The 18,938-nt window shown below is 37.5% G+C and overlaps 1 protein-coding gene across 3 annotated transcripts in view; it reads right to left on the bottom strand.

Annotated features, from left to right (window-relative positions):
- The window catches only part of eif5b (eukaryotic translation initiation factor 5B), a 127,080-nt gene that overhangs the window by 82,484 nt on the left and 25,658 nt on the right, over positions 1 to 18,938 (bottom strand). For all 3 annotated transcript variants that reach the window (XM_069890998.1, XM_069890995.1, XM_069890997.1), the window contains 4 exons: positions 13,430 to 13,644; positions 8,388 to 8,538; positions 7,540 to 7,653; positions 1,440 to 1,529 (listed from right to left, as the gene is read on the bottom strand). In XM_069890998.1, the coding sequence (XP_069747099.1) occupies positions 1,440 to 1,529; positions 7,540 to 7,653; positions 8,388 to 8,538; positions 13,430 to 13,644 (570 nt within the window). The remainder of the gene's footprint in view (positions 1 to 1,439; positions 1,530 to 7,539; positions 7,654 to 8,387; positions 8,539 to 13,429; positions 13,645 to 18,938) is intronic.

Genomic DNA, 18,938 nt, shown 5'->3' with positions numbered 1-18,938 from the left:
TACAAATCATACCCTTTATAACTAGCATTTTCCCTTAAGACTGAAATCTAAAAGGTACTATTTTGAGAGGATAGAGCTTTCAAGAGGCAAAGAACTGAAATATACATCTTTAAAAGTATCAAGGGAAGCTGCTGGGGAAAGTGTATGGAATACTTTGTTTTGTAAACATGAATATTGAAGATAAGGACAAAGATGTACAATTAAACCACTGTCCTGTTTAAATAAGCCTCAACTAGTGTGCATATATAATTCAGGACATGAGACCCCAGAAAAGAGTAAAGACAGGGAATGTCAAGATGTCACAGCAATTTGAGAAATGAGGAAAATTGAAGCGTTCCTTCTTTGAGCATAGAAAGCTGAATATAAGTATATATTCAAAGTTAATTGATCATTGAAGGGATCATGTTAAACCAAGATTTCAGTTGGAATGAAAACTGAAATTAACTGGAATTTATTTTTAAAGATACTGAGAAGTCATACAAAATAGTGTGAGTTGATAATTCTATTCAAATAGAATTATCAACTTGGGTGGCACGGTTAGCGATCAGGACAAAAGATTTGAATCCCACGCTCTCTGCAAAGAGTTTGTATGTTCTTCCCATGTCTGCGTAGGCTTTCCCCAGGGTCTCCAGTTTCCTCCCACCCATCAAAAAATGTACTGGGGTTTTCCTGTAAATATTAGTATATAATGAGAAAAAAACTTCCCCCTTTTTCCCCTCAAAAAAAAGGAGGGGGGGGAGGGTCGCATTACAATCGAGAGTAAAATTAATTTTTTTTCTGCAGGCGAGCGGAAGCACCACTCGGGCGGGTGAGGGGATGTTGTGAGAGACGCCAACGCGACTCGTGTGGGTGAGGGGAGTCGTTAGAAACAGCAGTGCGACTCACGCGGGCAGGTGGCTGGAGAGACGGCAGCGTGATTCAGGTGGGTGAGGGGAGGGGGGTCGTATTATACACGTGGGTAAAATTTTCCCCCCTTTTTCCCTTCAAAAATGGGGGGGGGGGAGGGGGTCACATTATATACTAATATTTATGGTAAGTCAATTGGGTGTAATTGGGCAGCATGGGCTCATGGGCTGAAAGGGCCTGTTACCGTGCTGTAAGTATAATTTTTTTTTAATTAAGAATGATTCAGAGATACCAAAAATGTGGAATTAAAAAATAACTGACAATAATGTATCAGTAGAATCACACATCGTATCACTTCACCTCAACACAGCAAATTTATCATTTTCATCCAGTGTTAATTCTGTCCAACTGGGACTCTGCAAAACTTCACTTTTTTAAATACTGTAACCATTTGTTCTTCACTTCAGTACAATTAGTCATGAATCAGTAAGTCAACTACCAGAAAAGCAAGAAACTTATGAATTCAAAATGCTAACCAGCAGAATTAAAATACCAGAGTCTGCAGCATTTCACACATAAATAAAATTACTAACCTATTATAGCTTCTGGAACTATTTCTGGTGCCTCTGTCACCTCTAGTTCTTCAACTTCAAGCACTGGGGTTGGACTGACCTTCAAAGTTTCTATAATAAGAAGAAATATTATATTCCTGCTTTTTGTAGGGCCAGAGAAATAGACTTCTTGAAACAAATGATCACACTGAAACTTCCATGTAAGAAAGCAAAATCAAAACATTTTTCTACTTTAAGAACATTTTGTTTTAAGCAATTCTGTTTCTTATTGACAAGAGAATAATTTTATCTTTCATTCAGAGACAATAAACAAAATTAAGTTATATTCTCATGAAACTACATCAGAGATAGTTACATTATTTTTTGATTGTCTGATTCAATAGCAAATTCCAAATTATATTCACAGCACTATTTAGATATTTGTACAAAAAAAAAGTCAAATGCAAAATTTAACTAGCTAGCTAAATCTCCTGATCAAGAAATGTTTATCTGGTTTAAAATAACAAAGATATTAAAATATGAAATACAAATCAAAAATGATTTTTTTTTGTCTCCATTCTCATGATAACTGTTGAAAAGTTCTCAAAGTTTCAGGAGTTAAGAAACAAAGACCTATATAACTCTGCATTGTTGCAGGACAAAGAATTCAACGCTCATGAATATTAGTAACATTGCTAAATAACAATTACAAAACCAAAGACATAAGGGTTATGTATGTTAGTCAATTGGGTGTATTTGGGTGGCACAGGCTGAAAGGGCCTGTGTGGTGCTCTATATCCAAATTAAATTTAAACAAAATTTGTTTGTAGTGGGGATTTCACTAATATCAGAAGGATGTGCTGGGAGTAGCATTCAGATAACCTAAAATGGGATGCCAACCTAGAGAGCTATTGAATGCAGAGCATCAAAAAAAGGCACAACAGAAATAGCTAAGAGATACCACAACCAATAGATCAAATCAAAATGTGAATGGCAATCAACAATTAAATCAGCCAATGTTAGTTGGGGCTCCAAGAATAGCATCATCTTAAAGATGGTGGCAGCAAGCCATGTCTTTACAACTATGCTGATTCATGTGCAATCACGTTCTTCCAGAAATGTAGAAAAGATTATCCATCAGTGCTTCACTTTGAACTTTGCTAAGGAGTGCAGATCTCGCCACAGTCAAAGAGAACTTGACTATCCTGAATAGCTTCACCAACCATCACCATAAACATTCATCAACTCCACTGCCTACCATATGTGTGTATTGTCTACAAAATTGATAGTTATTCACTTCAGCTACTCCAACAGTGCCTCTCATAAAACATAACAGCACAGTAGAGACCCTTCAGCCTGATACGTTGTGCTGACCTCTATAAACATACTCTGCAACAATCTAATCCTCTTCTCCCTCACATCTATAACCCTCTATTTTTCTTACATCCGTGTTCCTCACTAAGTGTCATTTGAATGCTCCTACTGTACTCACCTCCACCACCACCCCAGCAATGCATTCCAGATACCCACCTCTTAACTATGTAAACAAACATACTTCTGACATCTCCCCTAATCATTCTTCGCCTCACCTTAAACATGTTCTCTGGCATTTGCTGTAGTCACCCCAAGAGAAAGGTGCTAGCAATCCACCCTTTCTGCCTCTCATAAATGTTATACATCTCCAATAAGTCACCTCTCATTCTTCATTGCTCCAAAGAGAAAACCCTTAGCTCAGCCTTGCTTCATAAGACATGGGTTCCCCACCTCTTCCTTTTTCTCTCTGAGGCTGTATACCATTCACACTTGGAAATGCTGAGACCTAGAGCAGATAAAACATTTTAGGAGTATCTTCAATAGTATAATTACAGTGGCACATTCTCAAGACCAATTAAATTGTCATTTCAAATTTTTTTAATGTTCAAGTTAATTAATTGGAATTTAAGTGTTTACGTTAGAACCTTTATTTTTCCAATCAGGATGTATGTAGCACTAAGGCTGCATTTATTGAATATTTCCAAAGAATCTTGAGATAGTCAAGGGCATTCCAATTCACTTGCTGAAGGTATTTCAAGGGTATTGTAATGAAGGAAATCCAAGATTTTGGTGCAAGTAATTTATCCTGAATGATACAGAGTTTCTCAAGTAGAGTTCCAAGAAACAGGCAATCCACTGCAATCCTGCAATCCTGGGAAGTTTGAACGTTAGATACTCATCACAGAATAACTAGGAGCCATAGTATATTTACATCGTTTATTTTGTTGCGATTCTGGTCAATGGTGATCGAGATTTGGCAATGTTAACGTCATTGAATGCCATGAAAGTGGTTAAAGTTTGGTAATAAATATTTTCTGACAGTTATGTCATTATTGTCCAGGATTTGCTGCATGCAGGTGTGCAATTATCAAATTTTATTTATTTTTTTTAAATGAGGAAAGAGGAAAAGAAAATGATAAAGCAGGTAGAAAATGTTGAATTTAGCCTTTTGGACACTTAATCCAGACAACAATGCCCTGGAACTGCAATCCCCTTAACAATCTTATTTTCTGCTAGGTTCAACTGAAGATTTCTTCTGTTTTCAATCACTTCAATTCTACTAAAGCTCCCTGTTGAATATAATGAAGTTCTCCTTTAATTATGTGGGCACTCAAGCTCACCAAAATTAGAATTCAGCTCTTTTATCTATTGCATGGACTAACACATTGAAGAGCCGAGGAGTCCTGAGTGAATCCAAACTGAGAAAAATATCCAACTTCATAGAAGTATCGATGACAATTTCCACCACTTTGCTGTAATTGAGATACTACTGAGAGAAATTATCCAATGTTAATGTATCCTGTTTTTGTTTTGTCATGACAAAGTTGCCACTAAAAGTGTTGATACTCTTGGAGAGCAAGTTTCCATCATTATAGTCCTTGCTTCGTAAGAGACCATGTCATTTGCAGAACTCTTATACACATAGCCATTTTTGATATCATATGGCAAATTATTAGGTTCATAATGATATCTTCAAGAGATGGTTGAAATAGACCTCCAAGTTAGCATGCCTCATAACACTGATTAATGGATCTGCTTCATGACACTTATCAACATGTTTATCTTCTTGTACTTGCATGTTGGAGTCTGCCATCATTGGGGATAGGATTCCTACTGAAGGGTTTCATCCCATCAGTACTTTAAATATGCATAATCATTCACAATTGGATGCTCCGCATTTAAAGAACATTGATCCTGAGTTTGGGGGGGGGGGGGGGTGTATTTTGTTTCACCTGCAGTAAGTATTGTGCTTGTTTAACATTCCCATCGTCTTGTGTTGACCACACTTGCACACACTTTTTAATGTAGCAGGGTGACTCAATTAAGCTTGGTTGGGGGGGGTGGGAAAAATGCGGAAGGGGAAGTAGTTCTCCTAACCTTTTCATGTCCCCAGAGGTTTTGTGGATGATTTTAAAGGTTCAACCAGTTTAGAACAATGCATTGGAATTTTATATTTGAACCGTTTCAAGGTACAAACCAGGAAATAATGCAGGAAGAGAACAACCAGTTTATCTAGCCTAACCCATCCAAATATGGCAAGCTGCACACATCAAACCATTAGACACAAGAGCAGAAATAAGCTATTCAGCCTCTCGAGTCTGTCTCATCATTTAATCATGAGCTGATCCATTTCCTCACTCAGAGCCACTGCCCAGTCTTCTCACCATAACCTTTGATGCTCCAACTAATCAAAAATCTATCAATTTTTGTCTTAAATAAACACAATGACCTGGTGTCCATGACCACCTGTGGCAACAAATTCCACAGATTTATCACCCTCTGGCTGAAGAAATGCCTTTGCATCTCTGTTCCAAGTGGACACCCTTCAATCTTTTATTAAATTTTTTTTTAATTTTTCACACTACGAACCCTACTGACCAAAATACACACAAACATTTCCCTCTTGAATATACACAGTGTCATTTTCTCCCCTTTCCCCCCTCCCTTCCCTCCCTCCTTCACCCCCCCTCCCCACTCACTCAAAGTTCAACATATGATACATTAAACCCATTAAACAATGTCATCACACAATGAAAATAAACAAGAAATCATGAAGTTGTGCCCTCTTGTCCCAAGAGCTCTCACTTGCTCCTCATATAACCCTTTCATTCCCGAAATCATCCCAGTGAATCTCCTTTGACCCTCTACAACACCAGAACTTAAATTATAAAATCTCTTGCAAACTCCAAAGATTAAAAGAAAAATTTAGCATACTGCAAAGATTTAAAAAATTTAGAATAAAAATTCAATGAAACCTCTCACTGAATATCCCACCTGAGCCTCCCACCACCATTGCTCTATTATTCTTATTAAGTAAACTGAAGAGATAGATGCATTAATATAAAATTAACTCACTTGTATTTCATAAATTAAGATGCATTTGACTTTTAGGAGTAACTGCTATATGATTTGTTAGGTATGTGCGATAACCAATTGTGACAAGAGCATATAGACATGTTTTTGGGAGATAAATTGGGAAAGGTTTGTTAGAGTAGGTTACATACAAATACTTTAAAACAGATCTTATTTGAAATACTGGAGCTCTGATAATGCTAGACATGTTTTGAAAGAGCTTTGGAGAGTGCCCAAGAGACTTCACTAATGGATTGTTGTTTACAAAAAGGCAACAGATGAAAGATCTTATTGGAGTCGCAGATTGTCTGGAGCTGTTCGGAGAGGGTGATGTCGTTTTGCAAGCAGAGAGAGTCAAATAGGGTGGGTGGTTGGGTGTGTGAAAGAGAGAGAGATCACTTCTACACTGTTACAACCAGCAACAGCAGCTGGGACTGGAACAGGACAAGGTGGCAAGCTTGTGGAAAACCCCATTTGGAAGATGGGTTCTTATTTCAGCCTGGTCAAAGCCCTTGTGGTTCATGTAAGAGGAGAGGACTGGCTGTCTAATGTTTCACTTGGAATAAGAGAAACAAAATGGAACTCTGTGGTAACCTGAAAGAAAGAGGTTATCATCTGGGAACCCTGACGGGACAAGTTTCATCAGCAAGACACTGGAGTGGCTGATTAAAAAGGAATCAGTTGTGGATGTCCTGGAACAACCAAGCTCTCTCTAAACCAACAAGAATCTTCCTGAGCAGAAACCATTTACCTTTCAAGCACCAAAGCCTGGTGAACTTTATAAATGTTAAATTCTGTGCACAGTATAAGAATTGCCTGCAACCAATGAACTTGGAGGAATGAGAAGTGTGATTGGACTGTGAACCAAATAATTTTTCTGAACTTACACACACACACATTACATACATGTGCACTTAGAATTAGAAGGGGATTATGTTAGGTTAGTTAAGTTTTTAGTTTTTTTTTTATTTTTTATTTTTCACACCATAAACCACAAAGTGTGATCCTGTTTTCATGTTCATAATTAAAAGCAACTTTTGTTTAAGTAACCATTTGTCTTGGTGAATATCTATTGCTGCTGGATTTTGGGGGCCTCTGGGTTTGTAACAAAATACAGTACAACTCCGATTACCCAAAATCAGATTCTCTGAGATCCTCAATTATCCAAAAAAACATTTTTAATTTCAGATCAATGAGGATATCCCAAACAAATCAGAAATCCTCATTCATCCAAAATTCTTTTGGAGCTGAACTGACAGTGGGGATCTCAAGCCTCCTGGTGGCAGTGAGAACCTCAGGCTCCTCTAGCAGGTGGGGAGGTGTCAGTGATGGGCAGTGGCCAGCATTTTTTGGGTGAGAATTAAACATTATTTTAATGCTTTAAAAGCCTTCCGTTGTTGTTTGCTGTTGTATAAACACTGTTACAAGTGATTTGCTGTTGCTATTGGAATGTTTTTTAAAAAATGACCAGTTCTGTACCTATTAAAGGCATGTAAATGGTTCTGAGACCCACAGCAAAATAAATTGCATCGTTTTATAGAAGTGGCTTGATTCATCCAATAATATTAACAACTTTTAAGAGTGAAACAAAGTCTGCAGATGCTTTGATTATAGTTAATACACAAAAGTGATGGAGAAACTCAGGTCCCACAGCATTTATAGGAGACGCAGATATATAACCTATTTTTTTTGGGCCTGAGCCCTTAGTCAAGATACAATTTTACGATGTTTGTCCAACTAAGCACAAACAGCACACCTTTATTTTCTTCTTCTTTGTTTTCTTCTTTGCTCTCCTGCTGTTTTTTCCTTTTCCTTGTATCATAGACAGGTCGTTTCTTTGGCATGGAATCTTTGGATGGCACGTCCACACCTACAAAGACAAAAAATAAATAAATACCATGATAATTATCAATTCACTTGTTCTCTGCTTGTCACTCACATGGTCATCATTTTTTTCTAAATCCACAGCAATCAAAAGAGGAATAAGGAAAATCGATCCTTCAATAAATAAGCAGTTATCAAAAACCTTCAATGTAAGCAGTTATAGGTGAGAATCTGGTACAAGTAAATTCTTCCATTCAATAAGGTGCTTCAATTCAGTTTTTTTTTAATGTTTTTGAGAGATTTTTTCTCCACAAGTTCATTTGAAAGTCTATTTTCCACATGGATCATTTCATGTATAAAAAAAATTAATGATGTAAATTTTTTAAAATCAATTCTGTGATTCTCCAATTTCTGGTAAAATTCTGAATTTAACTTTTCCATTCTCTTAAAATATCTTGCGGAGCTTTCCAAGATCACTTCAAAGAATCCATTAATGGCTTAATGCACAGGTTTGCTAGCCTTCCTTGCAAAATGAGACAACTGATATTAGAGATCAACCTCTTGATTCTTCACAAATTCCACTAATTTTGCAGGCAATCAAGGAAGCTATAGAGGGGCTGGCCATTCATAATAAACAGGCTGTGATCTTTGATATCAACAACTTGTTGTAGTAAATTCTCCTGTGCATCTCATCTCCAATAGCCATGAGATACATCCCTCACTTGGTGCCTTACGACTATTTATAGATTTAAATGTAGGCTTTTCCTACTTTATGCATACCTTGAGCACGAAGAAGTTCAAGTGTAGCCTCTGCTCTTGCTTTGGCATCTTTCTGGGATCTTGACAACAGCTTGCCCTCCTTCTTTAATCGTTCTCTCCTTTCTTTTTCTTTCTGTTTCTTTTTTTCTCTTCGCTCCTGTTCTAATTTCTCCTGAAAATCCAAATGTGGTCTTACATTTAGCAAAATGTGCACTGGTAATATAACCTTGCTAGGTTCAATACAACTACACAATGGAATTTTCCATCTCAGCTCTATCAACAAATGAAATTGATCACAAGCAAATTCTACAAGATACAACCAACTTCAAAAACATCATTGGAAAATGTGTGAACAGGTCACATTCCTAGTTCAACAATAGTTTAGTAAAATGTATATTAGACAACGAAAACATTTTAAGTTTTAAACTGGTATACATTGGATAACATATATAGGAGTTTCATTAATTGAATGCAATTGTGTTGATACCTTGTTCAACATTTTACATTGCTATTCATTCCTCCACTCTACAACTCCTTTCCACATCTATAGCATTAATCCAAAAAGCAAAAAATTGCAAACGATAAAAATAACTGCCAGAAATACTGAGCAGGTGAGGATTGGATTCCCCTGTTCACATCACCTCACCAGCCACCACATTCAACACTTTAACTATAGTTTTTAACACCTTCTATCTGATGTCACCACCAGTCACAACTTGCCCTTGCAGCATTCCGAAGAGACTTATCGCCAGGAATGCTCTGGTTCACCATCAGCAATACCCACTCCCTTCTCAGGACACTTTACTGAGCAACCACAGCAGCTAGCTTTTAACTTTGCCATCCAAGCTCACACACTTTCTTGGTGAAGAATTTGTTCCTCTGATTTGGTATTCTGCATTCAGTATTCACAATGTCATGGCCTCTACAACAGATTTGGTACTCATAGTACAACAACTCTGTTCAGTTTAGCAAGGGTAATCTTCACACTTGTAAGTGTTTTTCATTTAATTTTCCATCTACTTTCTCATTGACCTCTGTTTTTGGTTTCCTACATTGTTCCAAAATGTTCAACACAAGCTCAAAGAACAAGACCTACTTATCCTCTAACTAACACAAGATAGCAACACAGTTGCATTCAATTAATGAAATTCCTGTACAGGTACAGAATTTTTTTATCCGAATCCCTTGGGACTAGACACTTTCAGAATTCGGAATCTTTCAGATAATAGAAACACTGTTACATTAAGTAATGGTGCTGATTTCAGATTTGCACAAAACAAAGACACTCCAACTAAAAGGGTCTCTAGACAGGCAGGGGGTTACGGTGGTGCTGGAAGGGGGGAGCAGTTGCGGCGGCCATCCGAGCTCCCGGCACCCCGACAACGGACCTCGTACCAGCAGTTGGCCAATTGTAGCTCACGATGCCCCAGCCACCCACCTATTGGAGCTCCTGGTGCCCCTTCAGAGGACCCTTGCCCCAGCCATCTCCCCACCAGAGTCCCAACAACCCAGCAGCCCATCTATACGAGCTCCCGGCTGCAGATCCTCTCCCTGGGCACCCGCCCATCTGAATACCTGACGTCCTGGCTGCCCACCTATCTGAACCCATGATGCCCCGGCTACCCATCCATCTGAACTACTGACTGCAGATCCTCGCCCCAACCTACCACCCATCCAAGCTTCCAATTCGGACAGTGGACAGGAGTATTTGTAGCAGTGTTTGGGGGTGGGGGGGGGGGGAAGAGAGCGGGACAGGGGATTGGGGCATCTACGACAAATTGGGTGTTCATATACAGCAAATCGGAGGTGCTGGACTCGGTTTTTCCCGCTGGCACTTTTCAAATAAGGATTCCCTAGCATTCCACTAATTATCGACACAGATCGACATGGGATATTTAAGCACGAGTTAAATGTGGGTTGCATCGTGTCATGTTTGGCGCAAAACGTGAGCTTTGGTGTGCAGGCAACATCTATGGAAAAAACGTTAAGCTTTTGGAATTTTGGATAAAAGATTATGTACCTGTATATGTTATCAAGTGTATACCAGTTGAAAAGTTAAATTATACTGGACAACAAAGATTTTGCTTCCTTAATACTTTTGGGTGTATTTTCTAGATTTTGGGCTGTTGATCATAAAAAATCACCTTAAAATTTTCCTACAACATACCATTTTTTTTTAAACTGTACATACATGTGTAATAGTTGAATTTTGTGGACCAATTTTTAGGGTAAAACTTTGGGGATGAACTATTACACACATACTTCTTTTGACCGTGGTACCTGTGACATTCGGAGCATCGGGAGCTGGGATGGCTAGTCAGCTGGGGCCTGGGTGAGACACAGTGGTCGAGGAGTCAATGTCTGGTGGGGTGGGGACCAGAGCCAAAATTGTGGAGGGGGGGGACTTTTAAACAGATTTAACTATTACATGCTGTAGATATAACCCATTTTTGTGATTTCTTGTCATATTTTTTAGTCTACTAGTATATTTCCCACAAAACAAGCATGTCTGGGCTTGCTCATGCAAATGTTGTCTTAGGCCTGGGCATGCTTAGTCAGAATAGATGCACACAGGCTATTAAAGTAGCTCACATATGCAGATGCTGTGCATTACATTAATATAGATTGAGTGAATGTTGATGCACATGTTCCTCAGGCAATAGCATAGCGAGTGTACGTAACAATAGCATTTATTGTCTTCAGGAAGCTCAATACAGCAGAAATGTCTTGTCAATGTTGCAACAGCTGTGATACATTCTGTTATGTTTATGATGCAACATTACTACACTTATTAAAAAAGCCTATAATAAGACAAACCCTGGGCTCTTCACATTTGTTGTGCAATATGTGCAGTGAATCCAAGAGCTTGGCTCAAAAGTATATATGTGATTAAACATGCTAAATTCAATAAAATTTAATGTAATGTTTCTCCAACTTGCCATGTGATACAGCAAATCTAAAATGTGTTCAGCTTGATGTTGTCTATCATAATACCCAGGAAGCAAACCTTTTGAAAAAAATGCGTTTTCATTGCCCAAAATACATTTTACTGATCTATCATCTGGACTCAGAATTCAACCATTTTGAGTAATCAGCCATTCTAATAAATCTCACATTTCCAACATTCTTCCTATTTTCTCTTCTCTTCCCTGATAACTTCAGTTTTCATTTACCTTTTCCATTTACAACCTCCATCAACACATTTTGCCATTTACTAGCCTTTACTCCCTTTCAGCTAGCAGCATTATTTGTGTCATTCAATCCTTTCTCCACTCCATTGAAATATCTACCTTTATGCTCTTTACTTCCTCCCAATTTCACTGCAACTTAAAATAATTTTCCCCCGTTCTTATGAGGTCCTTTATCTGTTTCTCTTATTCAGATCTTGCCTGACTTGCTGAATACCTTCAGCATTTTGTTTTTTATTAGCTTAATTGATCTCCATGTGCCTGTTCATTTGATAATTTAAGTACATTTTTCACAAATTATTTACCTATAAGCCATGACAAGTATATAATTAATTTTTGCATGTTGCAAGAACTGTGCCATATTTCAAAAGGAACCATACTAAAGTGGTTCTTTGCCATCACATTTTAAAACATTAAACAACTGAGGTGAACACTTGGTTCAAGTTTGATGTCAAAATTTTATTGTCCAAAGCTTACTAACCCTAGGTCTACAGCCCAGAGCCACCATTATCCTCTTCTCATGGTTACCTTCAGGAAAAATTCCAAACCCCTGCACCTCTAAGTTCAGGCAATTTTTTTTTAAAACTACAACAACAAGCTCTTTAACCTTCCCTAATACCCTCATTGTAAACTACTCCAATACCACAAAAAGATGTCTGTACATCTTTTCTTTCACCAACAGTAAATATTTATTATATCTTTCTATCTGGTCATTTGATTTATATTATTGGAGTCATTTTTTTTCCTTGCTTGATGCAGCAAGCAAGAATTTTGGTGTGTATGGCAATAAACTCATTATCATCTCCCATTGTCCATACATTCTGGATCCTGGTAATGAAGATCCAAGATAACATCCAGATATGATGAAACAGACATCAATTAACATTATCAGCAGGTAATGCAGAAACATTTGTCTCCCTTTGTCTTTTCTACTTCAAATTATACCACCATCTTTGAGTCCTAAACCAATAATATCATGAACCTTGACTTTGACGAGGGAAGAATTAAATCAGTTCCAATATCAGTGTTTGATCTGCTGAGTTTCTCCAGCATTGGTTTTTAATTTTACCATTTTCACAGAAGCTGGAGATAGGTTGGTGAATCTCCACTGTACCTTCCTCAGTGCAATCACAACCTTCCTGTAGTCTGGAGATCACAAAAGTGTACAGTATCCAACTGTGTCCTATTTAATGTTTCAAAAAGTAATTTACATATTTGCCTTACTCTTAAATTCTATGCCCCTGCTAATGAAGACAAGTACCCTATATGACTTATTTACAAATTTTTCTACCCATCCTGTTGCCTTCTGGGATCCTAGACATGCTCATTAAGTTCTTCTATTTGATAGTATTTCCTGGATTATACCGTTCATCATATAACATAGCTTTATTCACCTTCCCAAAGTGCATGCTCATGCAATCTTCAAGATTAAATTTCCTCTGCCATTTCTCTGAACAACTTACGAACTCATCAATCATTCTGTGGCCATATTCTATCCTCTTCACTATAATATTTCTTTTATCTGCAAATTTAATAATCACTCCTCCCACTTTCATATCTACTTCACTTATATTAATAAATATTATGCAAAACGATAAGGAAATAGCATCGCATGACACTCCCGAATAAAAAAATTAAAATATATTAACTGGCCATTTACTTTACCATACTGAGGAACTGGAGCACCTAATTAACTTCCAATTAACTATAAGTAAAACACTTCACGACTGAAAGAATAAAGCATTATGTAATGCCTGCGCTTGTGAAAGCTTAACATTTGTGACAATTGCTTATGTTTAGTTTGACATTCAATTGTTCACTGCCTTTTACACAAAAACAAATCTACACAGTTCTACTAAATTTGAAAGAGCATACTTGCTCCAAACGTTTGGCTTCCAATTCTTCTAACCGTCGTAAACGTTCCTCCTCCTCTCTTTTTTGTCTTTCTTCCTCTTCTTTTAACCTTGCAAGTGCTTCTTGCATTGCTTTCACTGTAGCTTTACTGGGACCTGCTTTCTTCTTCTCTTTTTCATCCTTTTCTTTCTTTTTCTTTTTGTCTTTTTTCTTTTTTTCCCCATTATTTTCTTCATCTGTGAATTATAAACAAGGATCATTATTCTGAACAATCCTTCAGTCAATGTGTTCTGTAGATATTAAAAAAGTAGCATTTTGTTTGACTTGATATTTTCAAAATTCACACAGGCACATCGTGCCTGCTCCACCATTCAAATCAAGGGTGATGTATTTTTCCTCTGCCTTTTTCCTTAACCTTTGACATTCATACCAATCAAAAAATTGATAACAGTCCTCCACTTTTTTTCCCCAAAAACATTACTGCTAAAACTAAAGGGCATCACAATTCACCTCTGGTCTTTTCCTTTATTCTTAATTTATAGTTTGGAATCTGCGCATTGCTGCAAGGCCAGCATTTATCCATCATTTCTAATTGCCCTTAAGGAGACAGATCATCGGGAGGAGTCACGTGATGGAGTAGTTGCCGGTCGGGGAACTCCAGCCCCCTCCGGAAAAGTTTAAAAAAAAACAGAGAAAACGCAAAGGCACAAACACGAAAATTAAAATAAAGTGAAAGTAAAGGTGGGAAGAAAATGGCAACGAAGAAAGAAAAGTCGAAAGCAACGGGAAGAAGAGAAGAAGAAAAGATATCGGAAGAAGAAGGTGAAGGCCTTACCTGTCCGAGGAGGCCCGCTGTGGAGAGAGAAGCCCGCTCCCTCAGGTCAGTCGAAGTCCCGAGCTCAGGACTACAAAAATGGCTCGCGGAGCCAAGCAAAAGTGCGCAACCGTGCATGCGCGACTCCTCATGCATGCGCGATGCGCAAGACAAAAAAAAACACTGACGGGAGGGGGGACCAGCTGAGGAGTCAATCTCCACAGCTGAGAATGACAGCCACAGCACAACAACAAGAAGAGAACATAGAAAACAATGTGAACAAGAAAGAGAGTAAAAAGAAATCAAAGAAACAACAGATGACCAACCCAGAGGAAGAAGAAGAGGAAGAACACAGAGAAATGGAAGAAGAAGGGAAGGGCAAGATAATGGATATATTTTTTTTTAAAGAATATATGGAATCAGTAAAAGAATGGCAGTCACAAGAATTTAGTGAAATAAAAAGAAGAATAAAAAGTACAGAAGAAAAAATGAATAGATTAGAGATGGTCATGTCAGATATAGGAAAAAGAGTGGACAAGGTAGAAGAACGAGAAACAGCCGTAGAAATGGAAGTAGAGGACTTAAAAAAGAAATTAGAAGAATCTAATAAAAAAGTTAAAGAGACACAAGAGCTGTGAGCTCAGAAGATAGATATAATGGAAAATTATAATAGAAGAAATAATATAAAGATAGTGGGCCTTAAGGAAGATGAAGAAGGCAAGAATATTAGAGAATTCATAAAAGATTGGATCCCCAGGGTCCTAGGAAGACCAGAATTACAGGAAGAAATGGAAATAGAAAGGGTACATAGAACATTAGCCCCTAAACCACAACCACAACAAAAACCAAGATCCATTTTAGTAAAATTCCTAAGATATACAACAAGAGAAAATATATTGGAGAAAGCAATGGAGAAAATAAGAGAAGACAAAAAGCCACTGGAATACAAAGGTCAAATTTTTTTTTTCTATCCAGATATAAGTTTTGAATTCCTGAAGAAGAGGAAGGAGTTTAATACAGCAAAAGCGATCCTATGGAAAAAAGGATATAAATTTATGCTAAAGTACCCAGCGGTACTTAAAATAGTTATTCCAGGGCAGCAAAACAGACTATTCTCAGATCCGGAGGAAGCACGAAAATTTGCAGAACAACTACAAAACAGACAGAGATGAAGACATGTAACGAGAGCAAAAATGACCACGAACTATATGTATGTGTGTATATATACCCACACTCCTGTTCGGCTCCGAATCATGGGTCCTCTACCGGCACCACCTACGGCTCCTAGAACGCTTCCACCAGCGTTGTCTCCGCTCCATCCTCAACATCCATTGGAGCGCTTTCATCCCTAACGTCGAAGTACTCGAGATGGCAGAGGTCGACAGCATCGAGTCCACGCTGCTGAAGATCCAGCTGCGCTGGATGGGTCACGTCTCCAGAATGGAGGACCATCGCCTTCCCAAGATCGTGTTATATGGCGAGCTCTCCACTGGCCACCGTGACAGAGGTGCACCAAAGAAAAGGTACAAGGACTGCCTAAAGAAATCTTTTGGTGCCTGCCACATTGACCACCGCCAGTGGGCTGATAACGCCTCAAACCGTGCATCTTGGCGCCTCACAGTTTGGCGGGCAGCAACCTACTTTGAAGAAGACCGCAGAGCCCACCTCACTGACAAAAGGGCAAAGGAGGAAAAACCCAACACCCAACCCCAACCAACCAATCTTCCCCTGCAACCGCTGCAACCGTGTCTGCCTGTCCCGCATCGGACTTGTCAGCCACAAACGAGCCTGCAGCTGACGTGGACTTTTTACCCCCTCCATAAATCTTCGTCCGCGAAGCCAAGCCAAAGAATATGTGTGTATGTGTATTTAAAAGAAAATATATAGAGTATAGATAAGAATTAATAAGGGAAAGAAAGGGAAGAGAGGAAGTAAGGAGGGAATTAAGAGAGTGACCTTTGTTGTATATGAAAATTAAGATCTTTTCTGGGAGGGGCTGGGTGGGGAGGAGTTACGGTCACTGCGAAATCAGTTGATGCTTGCGAGTGAATTCGCAAATCCAAATGGAGAGGGGAGATGTGGTTGCCCGACAAGGGATAAAGGGCAACTCAGGAAAGGGAGGGGATAGTGGGGTTAAAGAAATTTTAGATAGGAGAATAAGGGAAATGTTTGATGTTTTAGAAATGTTGTCTTATAAAGTTTTCAAAAAAAGAAAGCAGAAATGGATAAGAAGGAAAGGTGATGATGAGGAAACGGAAAGGAAAGATAAACAAAGTATGAAATGGCTATGTTGAACTATAGGACTTTAAATATTAACAGAATACATAACCAAATCAAAAGGAAGAAACTACTAAATTTACTGAAAAAAGAAAAAATTGATATAGCATTCGTGCAAGAAACACACTTAACTGAAGTGGAGCACAAGAAATTAAAGAGAGATTGGATAGGACATGTAACAGCAGCGTCATATAATTCAAAAGCTAGAGGATTAGCTATATTAATCAGTAAAAATGTACCAATTAAAATAGAAGAGGAAATAATAGATCCAGCAGGGAGATATGTAATGATAAAATGTCAGATGTATTCGGAGTTTTGGAATTTACTCAATGTATATTCACCTAACGAAGAAGATCAAAAATTTATGCAAGATATTTTTTTGAAGATAGCAGACACGCAAGGGAACATACTAATAGGAGAGGATTTCAACCTTAATTTGGATTCAAACATGGATAAAACTGGGAAAAAAAATTAACAGAAAGAACAAAGTAACCAAATTTATAATTAAATCGATGCAAGAAATGCAACTTTTGGATATATGGAGGAAACAACACCCAAAGGAAAAGGAATATTCATATTATTCGGGTAGACATAAAACATACTCAAGAATGGACCTATTCCTGTTATCAGCTCGCATGCAAGACAGAGTTAGGAAAACAGAATATAAAGCTAGACTATTATCGGACCACTCACCCCCGATATTGACAATAGAGTTAGAGGACATCCCTCCAAGATTGTATAGATGGAGATTAAACTCCATGCTACTTAAAAGGCAGGATTTTATAGAATTAATTGAAAGACAAATTAAAATGTACTTTGAAATACATGTACTTTGAAATAAATCGGAATCAGTGAAAGATAAGTTTATACTATGGGACGTAATGAAAGCGTTCATCAGAGGGCAAATAATAAGTTATGTAACCAAGATGAAGAAGGACTACAATCAGGAAACAGAGCAGTTGGAAAGGGAAATAGCAAATATAGAAAAAAAATTAGCAATGAAGGAAGACACAACTAAAAGAAGAGAATTGGCAGATAAAAAAATAAAATATGAAACACTACAAACATACAAGGTGGAGAAGAACATAATGAAGACAAAACAGAAATATTATGAACTAGAAGAAAAAACGCACAAAATTCTAGCGTGGCAGCTTAAGACAGAACAAGCTAAAAGAATGGTATTGGCATCAAGGAAAAAAGACAAACAAATCACATATAATCCAACGGAGATTAATGAAAACTTCAGAGAATTCTACGAACAATTATACCAAACTGAAAACGAAGGGAAAGAAGACAAAATAGATGAATTTTTAACTAAAATTGAACTACCGAAATTACAAATAGAGGAACAAAATAAATTAACAGAACCATTTGAAATAGTAGAAATACAAGATATAATAAAAAACTACCGAATAATAAAACACCAGGAGAGGATAGATTCCCAATAGAATTCTATAAAACATTTAAAGATTTATTAATTCCTCCCCTCCTGGAAGTAATCAAGCAGATTGATAAAACACAAAGCTTACCAGATTCATGCAAAACAGCAATAATTACAGTAATACCAAAGACAGAGAAAGATCCACTCGCACCAGCGTCATATAGACCAATAGCTTTACTTAACACAGATTATAAGATAATAGCTAAACTATTAGCAAACAGGTTAGCCGACTATGTACCAAAAATAGTAAATCTAGACCAAACTGGATTTATTAAAAAAAGACGAACAACAGACAATATTTGTAAATTTATTAACTTAATTCATGCAGTAGAATAAAGCTCCAACAGTAGCGGTTGCTTTAGACGCAGAAAAGGCCTTTGACAGAGTAGAATGGAGTTATTTATTCAAAGTACTACAAAAATTCAGCTTACTAGAGAAATATATTAATTGGATTAAAGCATTATACAAGGGGCCATTGGCGAAAGTGACAGTAAATGGATATATATCAAAACAATTTAACTTAAGCAGATCAACAAGGCAGGGATGCCCACTATCGCCCTTATTGTTTGCGTTAGCCATAGAACCACTAAAATAAAATAAAAGGGATAAAAATAAAAGACAAGGAATATAAAATCAGTTTATTTGCAGATAACATTATAGTATACTTAACAGAACCAGAAATATCAATAAAAGAATTACATAAGAAATTGAAGGAATATGGAGAAGTGTCGGGATACAAGATTAACGCAAATAAAAGTGAAGCAATGCCAATGAATAATGCGGATTTCTCAAAATATAAGAAAGAATCACCATTCAGATGGCAAATGCAAGCAATGCGATACCTAGGTATACAAATAAATAAAAACCTCGGCCATCTATATAAACTCAATTATTATCCACTATTGAAAAAATTACAGGACGACTTAGAGCATTGGAAAGACTTACCACTAACACTAATAGGAAGGATAATCTGTATTAAAATGAACATTTTCCCAAGG

Source organism: Narcine bancroftii, chromosome 7 (assembly GCF_036971445.1).
Source record: "Narcine bancroftii isolate sNarBan1 chromosome 7, sNarBan1.hap1, whole genome shotgun sequence".
In the NCBI taxonomy this organism is placed as follows: domain Eukaryota; kingdom Metazoa; phylum Chordata; class Chondrichthyes; order Torpediniformes; family Narcinidae; genus Narcine; species Narcine bancroftii.
The sequence above is the reverse complement of the archived record's forward strand: the minus strand, read 5'-3'. Positions and strand labels throughout refer to the sequence as shown.